Source organism: Branchiostoma lanceolatum, chromosome 14 (genome assembly GCF_035083965.1).
Source record: "Branchiostoma lanceolatum isolate klBraLanc5 chromosome 14, klBraLanc5.hap2, whole genome shotgun sequence".
In the NCBI taxonomy this organism is placed as follows: Eukaryota; Metazoa; Chordata; class Leptocardii; order Amphioxiformes; family Branchiostomatidae; genus Branchiostoma; species Branchiostoma lanceolatum.
In genome coordinates, this window is record NC_089735.1 from 7,753,389 (window position 1) to 7,771,819 (window position 18,431).

At 42.9% G+C, this 18,431-nt stretch overlaps 2 protein-coding genes and 1 long non-coding RNA gene across 5 annotated transcripts in view; 1 reads left to right on the top strand and 2 right to left on the bottom strand.

Annotated features, from left to right (window-relative positions):
- Positions 1-224: 224 nt before the first annotated feature.
- Positions 225-4,955, bottom strand: LOC136449043 (acyl-CoA desaturase-like). The gene is made up of 5 exons (XM_066448823.1): positions 4,681-4,955; positions 2,505-2,638; positions 1,848-2,053; positions 913-1,145; positions 225-438 (listed from the first exon to the last, which is right to left on the bottom strand). The coding sequence occupies exons 1-5, from the start codon at positions 4,889-4,891 to the stop codon at positions 233-235; spliced, it is 990 nt and encodes a 329-aa protein (XP_066304920.1). The 5' UTR covers positions 4,892-4,955; the 3' UTR covers positions 225-232.
- A 6,584-nt stretch (positions 4,956-11,539) lies between these two features.
- LOC136448547 (uncharacterized) lies at positions 11,540-12,502 on the top strand. Its single transcript, XR_010757895.1, has 2 exons — positions 11,540-11,936; positions 12,188-12,502. It is a non-coding gene; the product is annotated as an uncharacterized lncRNA (long non-coding RNA).
- A 1,677-nt stretch (positions 12,503-14,179) lies between these two features.
- LOC136448726 (uncharacterized) overlaps positions 14,180-18,431 on the bottom strand; it is a 115,124-nt gene continuing 110,872 nt past the window's right edge. For all 3 annotated transcript variants that reach the window (XM_066448371.1, XM_066448370.1, XM_066448369.1), the window contains one exon: positions 14,180-18,165. In XM_066448371.1, the coding sequence (XP_066304468.1) occupies positions 17,044-18,165 (1,122 nt within the window). In that variant the 3' untranslated portion in view covers positions 14,180-17,043. The remainder of the gene's footprint in view (positions 18,166-18,431) is intronic.

Here is an 18,431-nt window from a genome sequence, read left to right on the forward strand (position 1 = left end):
AAAACAGCTTCCATGAATTCTCCTAGCTTTTACCATTTGAATAATTTACAAAAATCCATCTTTATATCAAAATCAACCAACCCACTTATAATTCAAAATGTGGGTCACTTCATTTTCCACTGCCTTCCAAAAAGAAGTCAAAGTAGACTTGATAACTATTTCGATTTCCATGTATCTCCATGTACTTGTTTGTCTGCAATTAGCCTTTGAGCATGAACTTATTTTTACACCATTACGCATGCTCCACCTTCCAAGTCCCATCCCCTGTCCGTAACGCCCTCGCCCTGACGACGCTAGGAGACGCTCTTCTGAGATCGTACACCAGTCCCGTCCACGCCATCACGTCTATGAACACGGTGGTCATGTTGATTCTCCATCCCAGCTCACCCGTGGCGTAGTCAAAGGGGAAGGTGTGATGGTAGTTGTGCCAGCCTTCGCCTAGAGTGGTGGTAGAGTGCGTTATTTCAGTAACACTGTGTCAATGCTCTTTGCACTTGTTTTGCACTTAAGAATATCCCCGGGACCAGGCGAGGTAGCCTCTATCAGGCTCCACAGGTTGCTGTTATCTGCCAATTTGGCAGTTCCTACTATTTTTCCAGCGACAGCCCGGCTACGAGCGAGAGCCCTGTTCATGTTTTCATGATTACGGCTGTGGCTATTGGTGTATATTTTTACGGTGAGGGTTGCTAGCCCTTCCCTTTAACGTGTTCAAGGAGGTGCCCCGCGTCCCTTCCGAAAGACGGGTGCAGCCCCAACCGAGATGTCCTAACCCACAATTGAAACGGGGCCCTCCCAGTGAGCAACTAATCGAAACCAAGAGCTCAACTTTGAAGCTGCTACCAGTTGAGCTATAGGGACATCCCTTTTGATTCGATTGACAGCATCATGTCGCTCAAACTGCCCAACACTTACCGCCAGCCATAGACGACACGAAGCCGTTCTCCGCCGGGTGTATGGACCTGTCGTACGGCCGGTTTCCCCACAGGTGCGCTGCGCTGTTCACCAGCCAGGTGGCGTTCAGGGTGATGACGTAACGCGACAGCACGGCGATGAAGAAGGCGTTTCTCAGCGTCTCCCTCCAGGCCAGGATCGGGACCGCCGTGGGGAGGGTGAAGCACAACAGCAGGACAGACGCCAAGTAGTACCTGTACAGGACATAAACAAGAGTAACCTACCACCCAATAATCGTGACCATAGCTTGTCCAGAACACGAGATATCAGAACCGGACGTTCCCTTGCAATGCCAAGGTCAGTCGCCAGGAGGACCATAATCGACTTTGACCTTCGTATTTCCAAGACCTACCTAAATACCAAACATCATTGCAATTCATTGATAGGTTCCTAAATTATGCTGACCACAATATCCGGTGATCGACAGTCGTCTGGTCCAGGTCATTGACCTTATTTGTTTGGAACGGAAGAAGAAGAAGAAACGGAGCACAAGCGATATGTTTCCCTTCCTTGAAGGTAAACTGAATACAGAACGGATATGTATGGATATTGCCTTGGCTGATAACACGTAATTAAATAAAGGGACGGGTTGATAGCCCTTCCCCTTCAACTTTCTCGACCCCCTTTTTCCGAAAGATAGATGCAGCCTCAACCAAGATGCCATTCCAAGGATTGGACCGGGGTCTCCAAGTTAGTAGCCTGGGTTTACACAAGCTCTCGGCCGGAGGTTACTGACCCCCACCCAAGGGGGATGGCGGTCACTAGAGGACCGGCTGGCCACTAGGAGCGCGATTCGTCAGGCTATCCAAGTTAGCAACTAATAGGAACCAGGAACTCATCTGTGAGGCTGCTACCAGTTGAGCTATCTAAAAGGATATCCCTCTCTCACCAAGTACCTTTTCTGAAACCTAACGACAGGATCAGCCGTCAGGTCGCTCAAGTCGATCAGTTTCCCCTTGGCGATGACGTCAGGGTGCTTCCTTACGAGTAGCCAACCACAGTGGGAGAAGAAGAACCCGCGCGAGGCATTGTGGGGATCGGCATTTGTTTCCGAGTACTTGTGATGACACCGATGGTCACGTGACCACTCGTGAATATGATTCTGCGGAGGAATATCGCAGTTATGTAAGAAGAATCGAAAGAACCTGTTACTACCTCTTAAAGATTCGGGAATTCTACCAACAACCTATCATCACAATTGAAGTCCCCTGTTTTCAATGTTTTCACACAGTGCATACACTTGACGCACTTTAAAGTTACTCAGAAATGTACTTAGAAAGCTCCATAAACCCAGTTTTGGACTTGAAGTCTGTATCAAATAGTGCTAATATGGAGGTAGAAATGAAAATAAGTTGTATATGAAAAAGAATGCATTAAAGAAAGTTGCAAGAATAGTAAACAATAGAAATTAAAGGACCTGAACTAATTAAACCACAGAACACTGGATCAACCCATGGTGGCAGTCGGTTGAAGAAGAGTCATGTAAGGAGCCCGACTATCAGTCGATTATTCCCTCCGGAAAGGAGGTCTGTACTGTTTTTCACGGTCCGTACCTGGAATGCTACGGAGTTGGCCGCAGCCATGACTACCCTGAGCGGGAGCCTGGCCTTGTAGGTCCGGTGTGCCCACAGTCGGTGTGCCCCGGCCGTGATACCTAGCACGCCGCTGAAGTAATGAAGAAATATCGCTGTGGGCACAAAAGATGATATATTAACACGTTACAAACCTAACTTTAAATTGTTTACCATATACACGAGTTTCAGTGGGAAAGTAAAGCACTTTATTGGTCCCTTGCTTTTTGTAAATGTTGCTTTGACAACGATTGAGAGATTCAGAACCGGCGCGAGAGAGAGTTGGATATTTACAAAGAGGTAGAGAGAGGACGATAGAAGAGATTACCTGAGTGTACAAAATAATATGTAAAAACTGTGATCCACAAAGGTGGAAGACGAATCACATTCTTTTTGTCTTCCTCTGTTTCCAAAAAAAAAGGCAAACCCAACTTATCTAGATATACAAATGTATTAATGTAACTCTTGTAACAATAATCACTTTCATTGTCACAAGTATGTCTCCTATTTCTACGTACTTGCAATTAGCCTTTGGGGATGAACTGGCAACTAAAGTTTTTATAATTTCGTAAGAGGTCTCTTGCCGAGCGTACAAGACCACACGACATTTCATCTCTCTGCGTTACTGCAACACCATTGCACTGGAATCTGGACGGCAGAACAAAAAACTTCAGCTCTATTCTACCAGACGTAAGGGCGAACTTGTATGAAAACAAGGCATGCTGTTGATGTTGTGAACGCTTCCCTTTCTGTCATTGTACGTATGTTTTCTTTGATGTGCGCGTATTTCCCCGTCAGTGGCGGTTACTGAGGTGCCTTTAGTGGGAGGGTGGGTGTGAACTTATGTTTGCTTTGTGTATTTCTGTTGGGCTTGATAAAAGACTTGACGTGTATGAAGACAAACATGAATCAATCTGTGTGTGGGTCGGTCGTGCTGTGGTTAAAGAACAGGCTATACTAACTGAATCTAGAATGAAAGACGGCAACAGCAGCATTAGTTGAGCTATGAATTAACTTTATTCACTTTGAGAAAAATCTCACGATTTCAACGTCTTGCAGATACTGTAAATCGTGAAATATTCGCGGTGGGTTTATGTTTGTTGTTTTCCCGGTGAGCGATCGAACATGTCTTACTACTTTAACTTTCTCTTGATAGCCTACACTCATAACCAATACAAATTTGAGGCCAAATGGCTATACTGTAACAGGGAGAAGGTTAATAGTTTATTGTTTCAATCGCGAACTTACCACTCTCTGAACAACTTTGAACGACACCCCCCCCCATCTCGGTGAAATGAAAACGATTTACAGTACTCCATTGACCAAGTGGATGTAATTCTGTGCTCTTTTCTTAAGTTTTGCCTTCCCGGTGGTACGATTCATTCACTGGGCACCTATACATGTAGCACCGCCACATTTCCGTCCGAACATTACAGCACTGTCCTGACTTTTGCCCCATATTGGGGCACGTGTAGACCTTGACTTCCCTTACAGATATCTCCACAGATATCACAACATGGATGTGTGCGTTATCCTGATAAGATTTACGTTCTTTCAAGATTACGTCACAGGGCAGATACAGTTGCTTGAATGAAACAAAACTGACAACTACCATCATGATCATGAGCCCCAGAAAGAGTGGCACATAGTACAGCAAGTTTCCTTGCTGTTTCAGAAGTATATTTCTACAGGGAGGGGTTGCTAGCCCTTTCCCCTTTAGCGTGTGTCCCCTACAAAAGACGGGTGTAGCCCCAACCGAGATGTCCTTACCCCGGATGGGACCGGAGTCTCCAAGTTAGCAGCTTATTGAAACGAGGAGCTAAACTGTGAGGATGCTACCAGATGAGCTATAGGGACAGTCCTGTTGCTATACATGCAGCTACAACAATTGTTAATCGGGACAGGTTCCAAGGTAACTTTACGTTACCAATGCACAAACAAAGGGACAAGAATATGTTGTTTGTTTTAAATCCATGGACCACTTGAATGTTCAAATAGAACGTTGTGAGATTTGAGTTCAAGACCGCAATGGATTTGAGGTTGAGAAATCTATGAATGAAATGTTCAAATTTGAGGAATTGATGCAACAACATTTGGCTGTAACATAAAACGTTACGCGTAAGAGTACCGGTAACTTGTGGTGAATGTTAGCACTTACCCCACATGGTTGTGTATGAATGGGCATGCGGTAGGAGGAACAGTCCGTAGACGGCGCCGATGTGGAGAAGAGACATGAACACCACATTTCTCCAGACGATCTGCAGTGGTTGGTCATGAGGATGTTTTTCCGCACCGTTCGGAGAGTGCTTGGGTGTACGCACCCTGCTACTCTCGAGAGGCGCCATGGCACTAGTGGTCGATGACGTCATTTGCAGACGATAAATGGTCAGATGGTCACGTGCTGTATTTTTCACAATCTCCAAACCTCTCTATCGGTGGCAATGACAGTATCCAAAGGGCAAAAGCAGTATCATTGGCCAATAATGCTCCTTTTGCCTTTTGAATACTGTCATTGTCACCGATAGATCTGCTTAGATATCATATTTTTCGTGGGTGAATGTATGCGCGCGCGTTCCTTTGGATCTTTAGTGATCACACAATTACGTGCTATCGTGAGGTTATCGTTCCTAGGAGACTGCATTGTGCAACGTTAGCTTTTAGCACCGATGAGCTCGAGTTGAACGTCACTTGAATTTTTTGGATACAGTAAAAGTCATTCAACAAAGACTCACGTTCAGGATGTTTCAGAAAATACTAGAGTTCCACGACCTCATACCTTCGCCAGATGATTTTGACTGACGTATCATGAGTGTTTCTCATCAATTATAAATCATACCAGTTGATCATCTCTTCTACCAAATGACAGAAGCTGTCCAAAGTCTTCTTGAGTTATGCTGGTTATTTACATGTACACACATACAAACGCTACCCAAATTACCGCCCCCACCCAGCGAGAGATTGTGTAAGCGCAGGCTAATAACAGTCCAGGCGTACAGGAGGCTAGACCAAAACTGCTATCATTGCATTGAGTTTAGAAAACACTGAAAACTGACAGTGACACATTATCTATGACTAAGGATTACATTCGGACCAGCTAAAACTATCATACAAGGAACCGTTCAGGGAGGAAGGAAGAGGTAACAGAATATAGGATATGGGAGATTCTTAATACACAACCAGGTATTCTCACCTGCTAACGTTTCGGTGTCTGTCAGACACCTTCTTCAGAGCTTCTGACTGGAGTACTGCTTCTCACCGCTATAAGTAGCCGATGTAGGTGGCGCTTTTGCGGTGAGAACACTGTCCCAAATATGGCTAAGTTTGTATCCCCCCTCGTCTCGGTTCATCACTGGTGTTGTCTTCCTTATCCAGACCGCCTCCTTAATCCACCGGGTGCGTCTGTTATCCTCTCTGTCGATGACCTTGGCCCCCTCCCAGTCAATGACACAGTTGTGTCTGGCAATGTGGTCAGTGACTGCTGATTTCTTGTCTACCTGCTGCTTCTCACCGCAAAAGCGCCACCTACATCGGCTACTTATAGCGGTGAGAAGCAGTACTCCAGTCAGAAGCTCTGAAGAAGGTGTCTGACAGACACCGAAACGTTAGCAGGTGAGAATACCTGGTTGTGTATTAAGAATCTCCCATATCCTATATTCTACCAACCTGATGAAATTATTTTCGGAGGTAACAGAATAGATGTGAGGATGATATCAGATAATGGACAGGCATGACACAAAGTGAAACATTAAGAAAATCAGAAAATCGAGAAGGATGGAGACAACTGTTTGCTTGATCTTCGGTGGTGCCCAACCTTACAATAGTTAGACTAAGGATAGATGAGAACTGAATTGAGTTGGTTTCAGTAGTAGTGTTTCACATTAAGCGTCAGGAGACCCGTCCAAAACTACGTGTCTGTCTGACATAATTAGTTTTTATGAAAATGAAAGTTAAAACTTTGATGCAATAAAACCTTGAATCATCAGACTGCACACCTTCTCCTCAATCTCCTGGTTTCTAGCTGATTCTGTACTAATTATCTCAACTGGGCACTCCTGAGCTGCGATACCTTCACTCTTCACTAGGCGGCGCTTCAGCATGGTCGTGTCACGGTCAGGTGCAGCCCGATTGTGACGGTGGATGGAGGTCAGCGGCTGCAGTACCTGCACCTGTCACTGGGCGGCGCTTTATTAACACCGTGTTACGTTCAGGTGCGGCCTGTTGAGTTTACGAATATGGATAGATGTAGCTGTGTTCAAGATGGGAGGAGAATGTAGGTTAGTACATAGGAGACAGAACGTTAGAAAAAGTCAAAGAGAAGCGTTTTAGAGTTTGTAAGCTTTCATACTATATGAGAGTCATCTGCAAACGTGTTTGCCGGTGTTCTATGAAATATGGTCCGGCGTGAGAATCTGTCCGGGGCGTGGCCTAAAAACTACGAAGGCCCACAAGTACGAAAGGACACCAACGAAGACTAATGTATCGCCCTACCTTACTGTCTTACAGTAACAAAGCACTGACAACGAATATTATTATGCAAAGTAAGTAGATAAATCAAATCAGATATCCTATAATAGCAAGGGGTTCATTTCCTCATATATGGCGTCGTAGCAATTCGGTCCCAACCCGCCTCAGATTGCGGCCGAAATCACAGTAATGGTACTCGTTAAACTTTAGCTCGTTTTTGCCTCAGGAATACTGAAAGTATTCATCATTACCTTTTGTTTACTACATCCTACAACGCATAACCCATAGAACTTGTCACAATTTCGATGATTTTGAGACCACTTTCAAGTGACGGGCGGACCAAATGTGTAGAAGTCATGCCTTCGAATTCTGAAAATCGCGGTATCTTTCCTCAAACCACTTCTCAAACATGTTTTTTCGCAACGTTATATGCCCGAGTTAATAAGACTGGTTGTAATGACATAAGCCACTCTGTTTGGAAGAGTGAGATGGGGGACCACTTTCCACGGGCGGACCAAATGTCATAGAAGGTCGTGAGAATCGGTCCGCCCTACTGAAAATCGCGGTATCGTTAAAAAAACACTTCTCAAACATGTTTTTTCGCAATGTAAGACTCAAGTACATGTGTCCGAGTTAATAAGACTGATTGGAATAACCAAACTCACTCAATTTGGAAAAGTGTGAGGGGGACCATTTTCCACTGGCGGACAAAATGTGATAGAAGGTCGTGAGAATCTGTCCGCCCTACTGAAAATCGCGGTATCGTTCCTCAAACAACTTCTCAAACATGTTTTATCGCAATATTAAGACTCAAGTACATATGTCCGAGTTAATAAGACTGGTTGTAATGACCTAAGCCACTCAATTTGGAAAGTGAGAGGGGAGGACCACTTTCCACGGGCGGACCAAATGTCATAGAAGGTCGTGAGAATCTGTCCGCCCTACTGAACATCGCGGTATCCTTACTCAAACCCCTTCTCAAACATGTTCTATCGCAATATTAAGACTCATGTACATGTGTCCGAGTTAATAAGACTGATTGGAATAACGTAACTCACTCAATTTGGAAGAGTCTGATGGGGGACCATTTTCCACGGGCGGACCAAATGTCATAGAGGGTCGTGAGAATCTGTCCGCCCTACTGAAAATCGCGGTATCGTTCCTCAAACCACTTCTCAAACATGTTTTATCGCAATATTAAGACTCAAGTACATGTGTCCGAGTTAATAAGACTGGTTGTAATGACCAAAGCCACTAAATTTGGAAAGTGAGAGGGGAGGACCACTTTCCACGGGCGGACCAAATGTCATAGAAGGTCGTGAGAATCTGTCCGCCCTACTGAACATCGCGGTATCCTTACTCAAACCACTTCTCAAACAGGTTTTATCGCAATATCAAGACTCAAGTACATGTGTCCGAGTTATAAGACTGATTGGAATAACGTAACTCACTCAATTTGGAAGAGTCTGATGGGCGACCATTTTCCACGGGCGGACAAAATGTGATAGAAGGTCGTGAGAATCTGTCCGCCCTACTGAAAATCGCGGTATCGTTCCTCAAACCACTTCTCAAACATGTTTTATCCCAATATTAAGACTCAAGTACATGTGTCCGACTTAATAAGACTGATTGGAATGACCTAACTCACTCAATTTGGAAGAGTCTGATGGGGGACCATTTTCCACGGGCGGACCAAATGTCATAGAAGGTCGTGAGAATCTGTCCGCCCTACTGAACATCGCGGTATCCTTACTCAAACCACTTCTCAAACATGTTTTATCGCAATATCAAGACTCAAGTACATGTGTCCGAGTTATAAGACTGATTGGAATAACGTAACTCACTCAATTTGGAAGAGTCTGATGGGGGACCATTTTCCACGGGCGGACCAAATGTCATAGAAGGTCGTGAGAATCTCCTTGGTCCGCCCCACTGAAAATCGCGGTATCGTTCCTCAAACCACTTCTCAAACATGTTTTATCGCAATAGTAAGACTCAAGTACATATGTCCGAGTTAATAAGACTGATTGGAATACCCCAAGTCCATGATTTGGAAGAGTGTGAGGGGGGGACCATTTTCCACGGGCGGACAAAATGTGATAGAAGGTCGTGAGAATCTGTCCGCCCTACTGAAAATCGCGGTATCCTTACTCAAACCACTTCTCAAACATGTTTTATCGCAATATCAAGACTCAAGTACATGTGTCCGAGTTATAAGACTGATTGGAATAACGTAACTCACTCAATTTGGAAGAGTCTGATGGGGGACCATTTTCCACGGGCGGACCAAATGTCATAGAAGGTCGTGAGAATCTCCTTGGTCCGCCCCACTGAAAATCGCGGTATCGTTCCTCAAACCACTTCTCAAACATGTTTTATCGCAATAGTAAGACTCAAGTACATATGTCCGAGTTAATAAGACTGATTGGAATACCCCAAGTCCATGATTTGGAAGAGTGTGAGGGGGGGACCATTTTCCACGGGCGGACAAAATGTGATAGAAGGTCGTGAGAATCTGTCCGCCCTACTGAAAATCGCGGTATCGTTCCTCAAATCACTTCTCAAACATGTTCTATCGCAATATTAAGACTCAAGTACATGTGTCCAAGTTAATAAGACTGATTGGAATAACGTAACTCACTCAATTTGGAAGAGTCTGATGGGGGACCATTTTCCACGGGCGGACCAAATGTCATAGAAGGTCGTGAGAATCTCCTTGGTCCGCCCTACTGAAAATCGCGGTATCGTTCCTCAAACCACTTCTCAAACATGTTTTATCGCAATAGTAAGACTCAAGTACATGTGTCCGAGTTAATAAGACTGATTGGAATAACGTAACTCACTCAACTTGGAAGAGTCTGATGGGGGACCATTTTCCACGGGCGGACCAAATGTCATAGAAGGTCGTGAGAATCTCCTTGGTCCGCCCTACTGAAAATCGCGGTATCGTTCCTCAAACCACTTCTCAAACATATTTTATCGCAATAGTAAGACTCAAGTACATATGTCCGAGTTAATAAGACTGATTGGAATACCCCAAGTCCATGATTTGGAAGAGTGTGAGGGGGGGACCATTTTCCACGGGCGGACAAAATGTGATAGAAGGTCGTGAGAATCGGTCCGCCCTACTGAAAATCGCGGTATCCTTACTCAAACCACTTCTCAAACATATCTTATCGCAATGTTACGACTCATGTAGATATGCCCGAGTTAATAAGACTGATTGTAACTAACCTAAGTCACTCAATTTGGAATAGTGTGAGAGGGGACCATTTTCCACGGGCGGATCAAATGTGATAGAAGGCCGTGAGAATCGGGGGGGGGGGCAGATTTTCGGACTGAAACTTTTAAAAGGCGCGTGATTAACCACTTATAAAACATGTAGAAGGTAGGGACTAGGTAGGTAGGTAGGTAGGTAGGTAAAACATGTCGGATGACAATATTACGACTGGAGTGGATGTTCCTTTGTTGAAAACACTGCTGTCCGTTTATAACAGTTCCAGGGTTCCTAATAAAAAACAGATTTGATTTCCTGTTTTCAGTGTGGGAGCGCAGTTCACACGGTGGCGGGTGGTCGTACAAATCGGTTTATTGCGGGTGTGGGTACGACCTTCTATGACATTTGGTCCGCCCGTGGCAAGTGGTCCCCCCTCTCACTCTTCCAAATGGAGTGACTTAGGTTATTCCAATCAGTCTTATTAACTCGGACATATGTACTTGAGTCTTAACGTTGCGAAAAAAACATGTTTTAGAAGTGGTTTGAGGAACGATACCGCGATTTTCGGTAGGACGGACCGATTCTCACGACCTTTTATGACATTTGGTCCGCCCGTGGAAAGTGGTCCCCCCTCTCACTCTTCAAAATGGAGTGACTTAGGTTATTACAATCAGTCTTATTAACTCGGACATATGTACTTGAGTCTTAACGTTGCGAAAAAAACATGTTTGAGAAGTAGTTTGAGGACCGATACCGCGATTTTCAGTAGGGCGGACCGATTCTCACGACCTTCTATGACATTTGGTCCGCCCGGGGAAAATGGTCCCCCATCAGACTCTTCCAAATGGAGTGACTTAGGTTTATCCAATCAGTCTTATCAACTCGGACATATGTACTTGAGTCTTAACGTTGCGATAAAACATGTTTGAGAAGCGTTTTTTTTAACGAGAAGCGTTTTTTTAACGATACCGCGATTTTCAGAAACTGTCATTATTTCAGTTATTCTAAACTGTCTTTAGGGTAGGCGTCTTTTATTTTTTGGTGGACTGTAGTTTGGTATGTAGTACAGGAAAACATTATTTGTACTAATACTGTAGCTTTTATAAATAAACTAACACCTCATCTTGCGGGTATTTGATTTCATATCTTTTAACTATGTTAAACCTTACTCCAATGTAAACAGAATTCCGTGATTAATAGTGCTTCATGCACGATAATATATTGTATGTGTGGGCCTTCGTAGTTTTTAGACCACGCCCACTTCCTGTGTCATCGCACCAAATATGGTACCCGGACCGATTCTCACGCCCGGACCAAATCTCATAGAACACCGGCATCTTCCTTCTGCTGAGGGGACCGGTGCAGAAGTTCGAAGAATCACAGAGCCGACATCTCCTTCCTGTTGCGGGGACCAGTGCAGAAGCTCATCGGAGTCCATTTTATAGATGTAAAAACATAGAGATACCGTATTTCTATGAACTTACAACTGTAAAATAAATTCCCATGAGCTTCATGTGGTATAAATATATCTGTCAGTATTTCTTACGGAAACTTGAATATGAGTACTTTGGACAAAATTCTGTAAAGAAGTACTGTAATATCTTCATAATTTACCAGAATAATAATAGATAATTTGAACCTTAATGACGATCACCTGTGTTACAGAAGCTCATCAACATAATTTACCCAAATGGCCTATTTTGTGTCTGGACCACAAGTGAAATATACATCCTGTGGAAGTGGTGTACTAGTATCTTAAATTGGCATGTATCATAGTGTAGAGTGACAAGTCAGTCTGTACTAGTGTCATAACGAAAACCTTTCATAAATAAATCATGTGCATATCTGCATATCTAAAGGATTACAATAAGTCAGCGAGAGACTGATGTGTTAGATAAATAAATAAATATATACATGAATATATTTTGTATCTTATTGTAAGTAGAGTTATCCGTTCTGCTGCTATTGTTAGACACCTCACAAGGTGGCCATGCTTTGCATGCATCTGTAATCAACTTGTTTGTATTCAGTAAATTTTTGGATGTTGATGTTTAGAAGCGTTACAAATAACACAATATTCAATATGAAATAAGGTTTGTTTTTAGATCTTAAGTGATAGTGTGAATGCATATAAGCACGAGAGAGTTCGTTTCAATGTACACTTTGGACGTTGTTCCTTTTTTAGATTTCTGGCAGTAGCATTTATGACAGAATGAGATTCAGCAGATGTGTTTTTATTACCTTCTTTTCTTGTTTATGTCTAAAGTATTGAATAAAGAATACTTTTCTTTGAAACGTTTCTCTGTTTTTGCTTAAATGTCTTTTTGTATCCTCACGTCAGCTACTGGGCCTCCGGAGTTTGCCTACGATCAAATTGATTGATAGATGTATTGGCCAGTCTTTATAGTCAATTATTACATTCATAGTAATTACACTCACCTGTGTTACAGGTGTTCATGAACATAATTTACCCACATGGCCTTTTTGGTGTCCAAACCACGAACGAAAGATGCTTGCTCTTAAGGTGGTGTAAAGATTTGCGGGGGTGTAGGTGGGGCTGGGGAAACCAAACACGGGTTTGCAATAACAAATTAAAATTCTAGTCAATATTAAACCTTGTATTGAGGGGAGGGCAAGAAGAGTCTGGGAAATTGTGGGAAAATAAACTTATAACGACGAAATTTTACAATATTTGTGTTTTTTCTATGTAATTCTGAAATAATGCGACATCGTGTTACGTGACGTGTTACGTGACGTGTTACGTGACGTCTTGCGACACAGCCTGGCGTGGCCAGACCGGCCTTAAGGGGCACCATGGAGGGCCCTAGTTTTTTGAGACACTAAGTTCCCAGACAGAGAACTAGTGATCTCCTAGGCCATAGGACAGCTCAGCTCAGCCGTCCAAGGCTCGCACATGCCAGCCCAGTTGGGATGGCATCTTCTCCCAAAACTGGGAGGCTGTCGTTCCATGGCAAGGGACGACATAACTCGAAATTATCTTGCCTGAAGCCCAGAGTAGCTCTGTAGAATTTTAATTTGTGGTCCAACAACTAAAACGTTTGAAAAGGTACGTTTGATTCCTCTCCGATTTACGGGTTAATTCAAAATATATTTGGACATCTTTGAAATAAAGAATACATATAATGTTTTTACGTATAACAATCATGTCGTCTTGCTCCGTTATATCACTTAATCAAGAGCAGACATAGCCATTTGGGTAAATTATGATAATACACCTTAATGGCATGTTGGTTTTGGGTGAACTCACCTCAATTTGAGTTGGTTCTGGCGGGTTACACAGGGCCATACTTCAAGCTTTTAAGTCACGGCCCAGTCTTCCATACATGACGCATCTTTTTAGGTAGCATCTAGAGGAAAATTTCAGACTGTTTTTCTTTTATCCTGAACTCACGAATCTTCCCTTCATCAATAGCAATGCTGACTTTTTTTTTCTACCTGTGTGCTTAGTTTTCATTCATATGGTAATGTACCTGACGATGAAAAGTCCACTACTGCAAATAAAGTTCTGGCCACGAACTGCATTAAGTATGAAGCGCCGGGTACCTGCGAAATAAGAAAATACATGCACAAGCAGATTGCAAGAAAGTATTTAGGAAAACAGATGATAATGTTGTAGTATGCCAATTTCAAAGATGTTTTGAAAGAACAAAAATGAAGATCTATATTTCGGTATACCATACTTTGTGTGTTTAGCTTTGTTTATCCTTCATCCTTTCGTACCACCTAGATTTCACATAATGCAGGCAGCTTTTTGAGGGGGGGCCAATTTCTATTATCATTTGTAAACTCGCATCAGTTTTGGGGTCCCCAGAGGATGTCATCCATGTAATCAAATCAGCATGACCTAAAGTAATGTTAATTGATGCAGTGATGCAATACAAAAAGGCCGGATGTTCCTGTCAATAAGAATGTTTTAAACATTATTGAGAGTAAGCAAAAAAATCAAGAGGCAGAATGGACAAAAACACTTCACTTTATTACAGTTGAACTTCTATTGCTTCACAGCCAGTGTAATGTATACCGTTGCTCTTATACACCATCTCATTAAGAAAATTCTTCATCCTAAATATTTCTCCCATATTGAATACAGTAATTCAATGTCAATAACGTAACATACTGGCAAAATAAGCTGTTTTAAGCCCTGTAGGCAAGATAATGACACATAACTCTTTAGTTGACTGACAAATAATAACTACAACCATAAATCAAACCATTTAAAAGTGCTAACGATATGCCATATAAATGAGTAAATACGATATACAAATAAAATTGCACATCTAACTTCCTTCTGAACATCTGACTAGTTACTGGCACAGTAATCCTGGCAGTGGACCGAGGCTGATGCCTTTAGGTACACCCCTTTCATCTACCCATGGTTTTGTATACTTTGGCAGTGAATATCCAACAAGAAGAGCTGAACTTGTTTCCTATTGCAGTCATTATTGGTATGCGTGGTGTTTTACTAGATGTACGTGGTGACTACTGACACCATAGCAGCTTATTTCTTGACGTACATTTGTATCTTGATTCCGCAGATCAAAGACTTTCCCTTAAAAAGGGTAAAGGGTGGGGTAAATCTACATGTATTTTCACCCAAGAATCTCATCATTCAACAACTCTTTTCTACTATCCTCTCTTGCCCACAATTCTTTGGCACCCCTTGCATACACATAAGTCATTATAAGTCTACACTTAGCTCTGAAGTTTTGAAACATATAGACCAAATGCAGACTTGTTCTTAAGCATGCTGACTTCTAGGTGAAGTTGTAGATATCATACTAGCATGCCTAGTAATGGTAATATCAGAAAGCAATGATATAAGTTACATTACCAAGTAACCAACAGTCATTCTGTAACGTTATACTGTAATTGCATTTTTTTGCCGAAGGGAGAAAATGGAGCGTTTGCGGTGGTCTTTAATTCTCGGTTGAAACAAGCGAGCTGGTAGGTGGTCAACTACAGAAGACAGAATGAGCATTTTCGCGGTGGTTTTTAGTTTGTGGTGAAGATGTCAATGTGAAAACCGCGCACATTAAACCACCATGAACTTACTTACTTACGAATTTACAGCAGTTTGTTCTCACAAAAATAAGAAACAAAATGGATAAGATACAGGTACATGTGGGTACAACACTATTGCAGGTATTAAGTGATGGCACAGCACCAGAACCCATCATAGACACCTTCATCTTTACCTGAGGGACAACGCATGACACTCTTTTTGTGTAACGTTATACACATGCAAGAACATCCTCTGTGAATATCTTTCTCTACTCGTCAGGATATTCTATAGAAAACAGTAACTGTTGTACTATTATACATCAGATAGAATGGCAAATGTGTTCTTGTTGGGGACGATAGGATATACATGTGTAACTTGTACTAACACGCCAAGATCACTGTCACAAGACGAAGGTTCTTAACATATTTTTGTTCAGTAGTTTCTATAATCACTGTTTATCAAAGCTATTACTTGTATTGACTGTCTCTGATTTTGGTCCCACCCAGTATCATTTCTTAAAGTACTCAGTGGACACATATGTAGCAGCTATCTATCTCCACTGGTGTCCTCTTCTGTTTTGTACCAGGAGTTTCACCGATGTGTTGGCACACACTCATACACATGTATTAAGGCTTCCGGTTCATTTTGTTACATATTCTGCATTTCACAAGCTTCAAGATAGTACCTACACCATAGTTGTCTAATTTTCTCTCTGAATATACTTTAGATATGCTCTTGGATATATGGACATCTCTAGTTAATATGATCATCATACAGTTAATATGTCTTTGTTAGGCACTTTCACTGGTGAGAACCCTAAGCCCTTTATGAATGACTACCATATATAGACATGGTAATAACTATAGGTGGAGGTGATGCTTACCATATATGGAAGTGTGGACTACCATGTATGGAAAGGATATCGTCTATTTACATTCGTACACTACAATATACAGACATACATGTAATTCTGCCATAGTAAGGCTATAATGTATTGAAATGATCTTTGGTGAATTCCACGTTTTTCTACTTACTATTATATCTTATTATTGCAGAAAGCCTTGCTTTAGATATTTTGTTACGTTCACCATACATTGTTTTATCTGAGAGACTGACTGCATTGTACATCACATGTCAGGCTACACCACATCAAGATGAACATGACATTTGAACTTTGAACTTGCTTTGTCACATAGCAGGCATGTTTCTCACCTTCACTAGTGGCCATGTACTACTATAACTATGGCACCATAGAGGTGTTTCTATTTACGTGGTGATGTTGTCACAGTGCTTTTGGTATTACATTGTATGTTCTCTCATGGGTTTTGGGTTGGCAGAAAGAGCAGTCCAGTTTCCGCTACCTAACCTAGACTGAACTGTTTTTTCCCTCTTCCGGACTGGATGGCTCTTTCCACCAACCCATACAATAACTGGTTTATCAATTGTAATTGTAGTGTTTGGTATGGATGTTTACAACATGCCTATAGACAATTTCAACATAGCAACTAGGATATTATGCATACTTCAATGGTGTACGCAGCCAGAAAAGTTGGCAAGACATAAAAACGCCTTATTATAGCATCTTTGTTCATAAGTGACAGTGTTTCAATTCTAAGTGATGACAATAAGGTGACCACGATGCAGTTGTTCGTGAGTATTTACAGATATGATGGAGTCCAACACTTCTTGCAACACTGTTCCTTAAACCAGAGAGACTGAAGCACTCCAAAGTTCTTAAGTCTGCAGCATTGGTAACGTGAAGTGGAAGAAGACTTGTAAGAGGTTCAGATTCCAAGTTCTTGAAGGTTCACAATGACCTATTTTCCGGGTCGAAAGCGAGACATGTAGGCCTCACATGATGCGCAGTAAATACGAGGGTGCTCGACATACACCTTCTGACACAGGTGGCATCTGATGTACGTTGGGCGATGTGGCGAGGGGGGCTGAGACTCATGGGAAGGTGTGGAATGCTGGGAAGACGAGGAACTTGCCCCTCCCATCCCACCATTGGTCAGTGGTTCAGGGTTCGCGTTCTGATCGACACCTCGTGCTCTGAACAGCTGTTTCAGCTCGCTGGTCAATGGGTTTTTCATAGGCTGGCGATGGACGGACGTTGTCCCGGGGTAGCGAATCTCGTGCCAGTCAACGTTGGGCGGGACGTCATAACGAGGCTCGCGCACACCGGGAACCCTTCCCTGTGCATTCTGGGTGTTCCATCCAGGTTTGGAAAATCCCACCTGTTTTTTGGGAATCGTCTTTTGAACTTGTGCAGACATCCTCTGGGCTGCCATCATCTCTCTCTCATGGCTATCGTGTCCTGACGATTCCTCTGTTGGCTTTTTTCTCGGCATGGTGGAATATTTGGGAGCGTTCCTCTGGAACGATGACGAACAGGCGTTCTCAGACGCAGAATAACTATGCCTACTCTGCTGCTGATGCAAAGCCGTCCTCTGAACTTCGTTGGATTGCTCCAGAACCCGCATTTCAAACTTCTGCGCCAAAAGTTTCACCGGAGACTGTGGCTCGTCGCCCTTCTTCCCTTGCACGGCTGCCTCCCTCTGTTTAGTCTGACTGGTTTGTTGTTTCTGCAGAGGTTGCGGCAGATTGCTATTTACATGGGCAGCCTTTTGTGACGGGGGATGCTGAGGACTTTTTACTAAGCTGACTGGTCGCTGTGGGCTGGGTGCCTGGCGCACAGTTGCGTCACTTGGAGTTTCATCAATGTCTGTCATCAAGACTTGAGGTTTCCGATTCGTCGGTTGGGTTGCAATTTTCCTTTGAGGGCTGATGTTGGCAGGGGGAGAGTGAACCACCTGTAGTTGCACAGGTGCGCTAACGGCAGTTTGGATTGACGGTCGCTGATTGGTGGGGATGTCGTCATGCGGCTGCTGATTGGTTGGTTCAGACAGAGGTTTCTTTGCAGTGGCTTCTGGGTGATGCTGTGGTCAAGAAAAAGACACACACAATCAATGATGTGCTTAAAACCAAGAATTCCACATTCTTCTTGACATTTGGGCACCTTCTTAGATTTAGTTGCAATTAACATTTTGCAACAAGTCACTAAGACTTCTTAGATTTAGTTGCAATTAACATTTTGCAACAAGTCACTAAGACATCTACCAATGGGCAACAAGATGTTGATGATTAATGCCAATAAAGAAAAAGCAATTAATGTCACTCTTTCAGGGCTATCTCCAGGACCAGT

Excerpts from the sequence above, each read along its gene's own strand:
- LOC136449043 (XM_066448823.1), bottom strand. The coding sequence starts at position 4,891 with ATGACGTCATCGACCACTAGTGCCATGGCGCCTCTCGAGAGTAGCAGG. Across the intron at positions 2,054-2,504 it reads CCAACTCCGTAGCATTCCAG|AATCATATTCACGAGTGGTC; the intron begins GTACGGACCGTG and ends ATTCCTCCGCAG. Across the intron at positions 439-912 it reads CGTGTCGTCTATGGCTGGCG|GCGAAGGCTGGCACAACTAC; the intron begins GTAAGTGTTGGG and ends CCACCACTCTAG.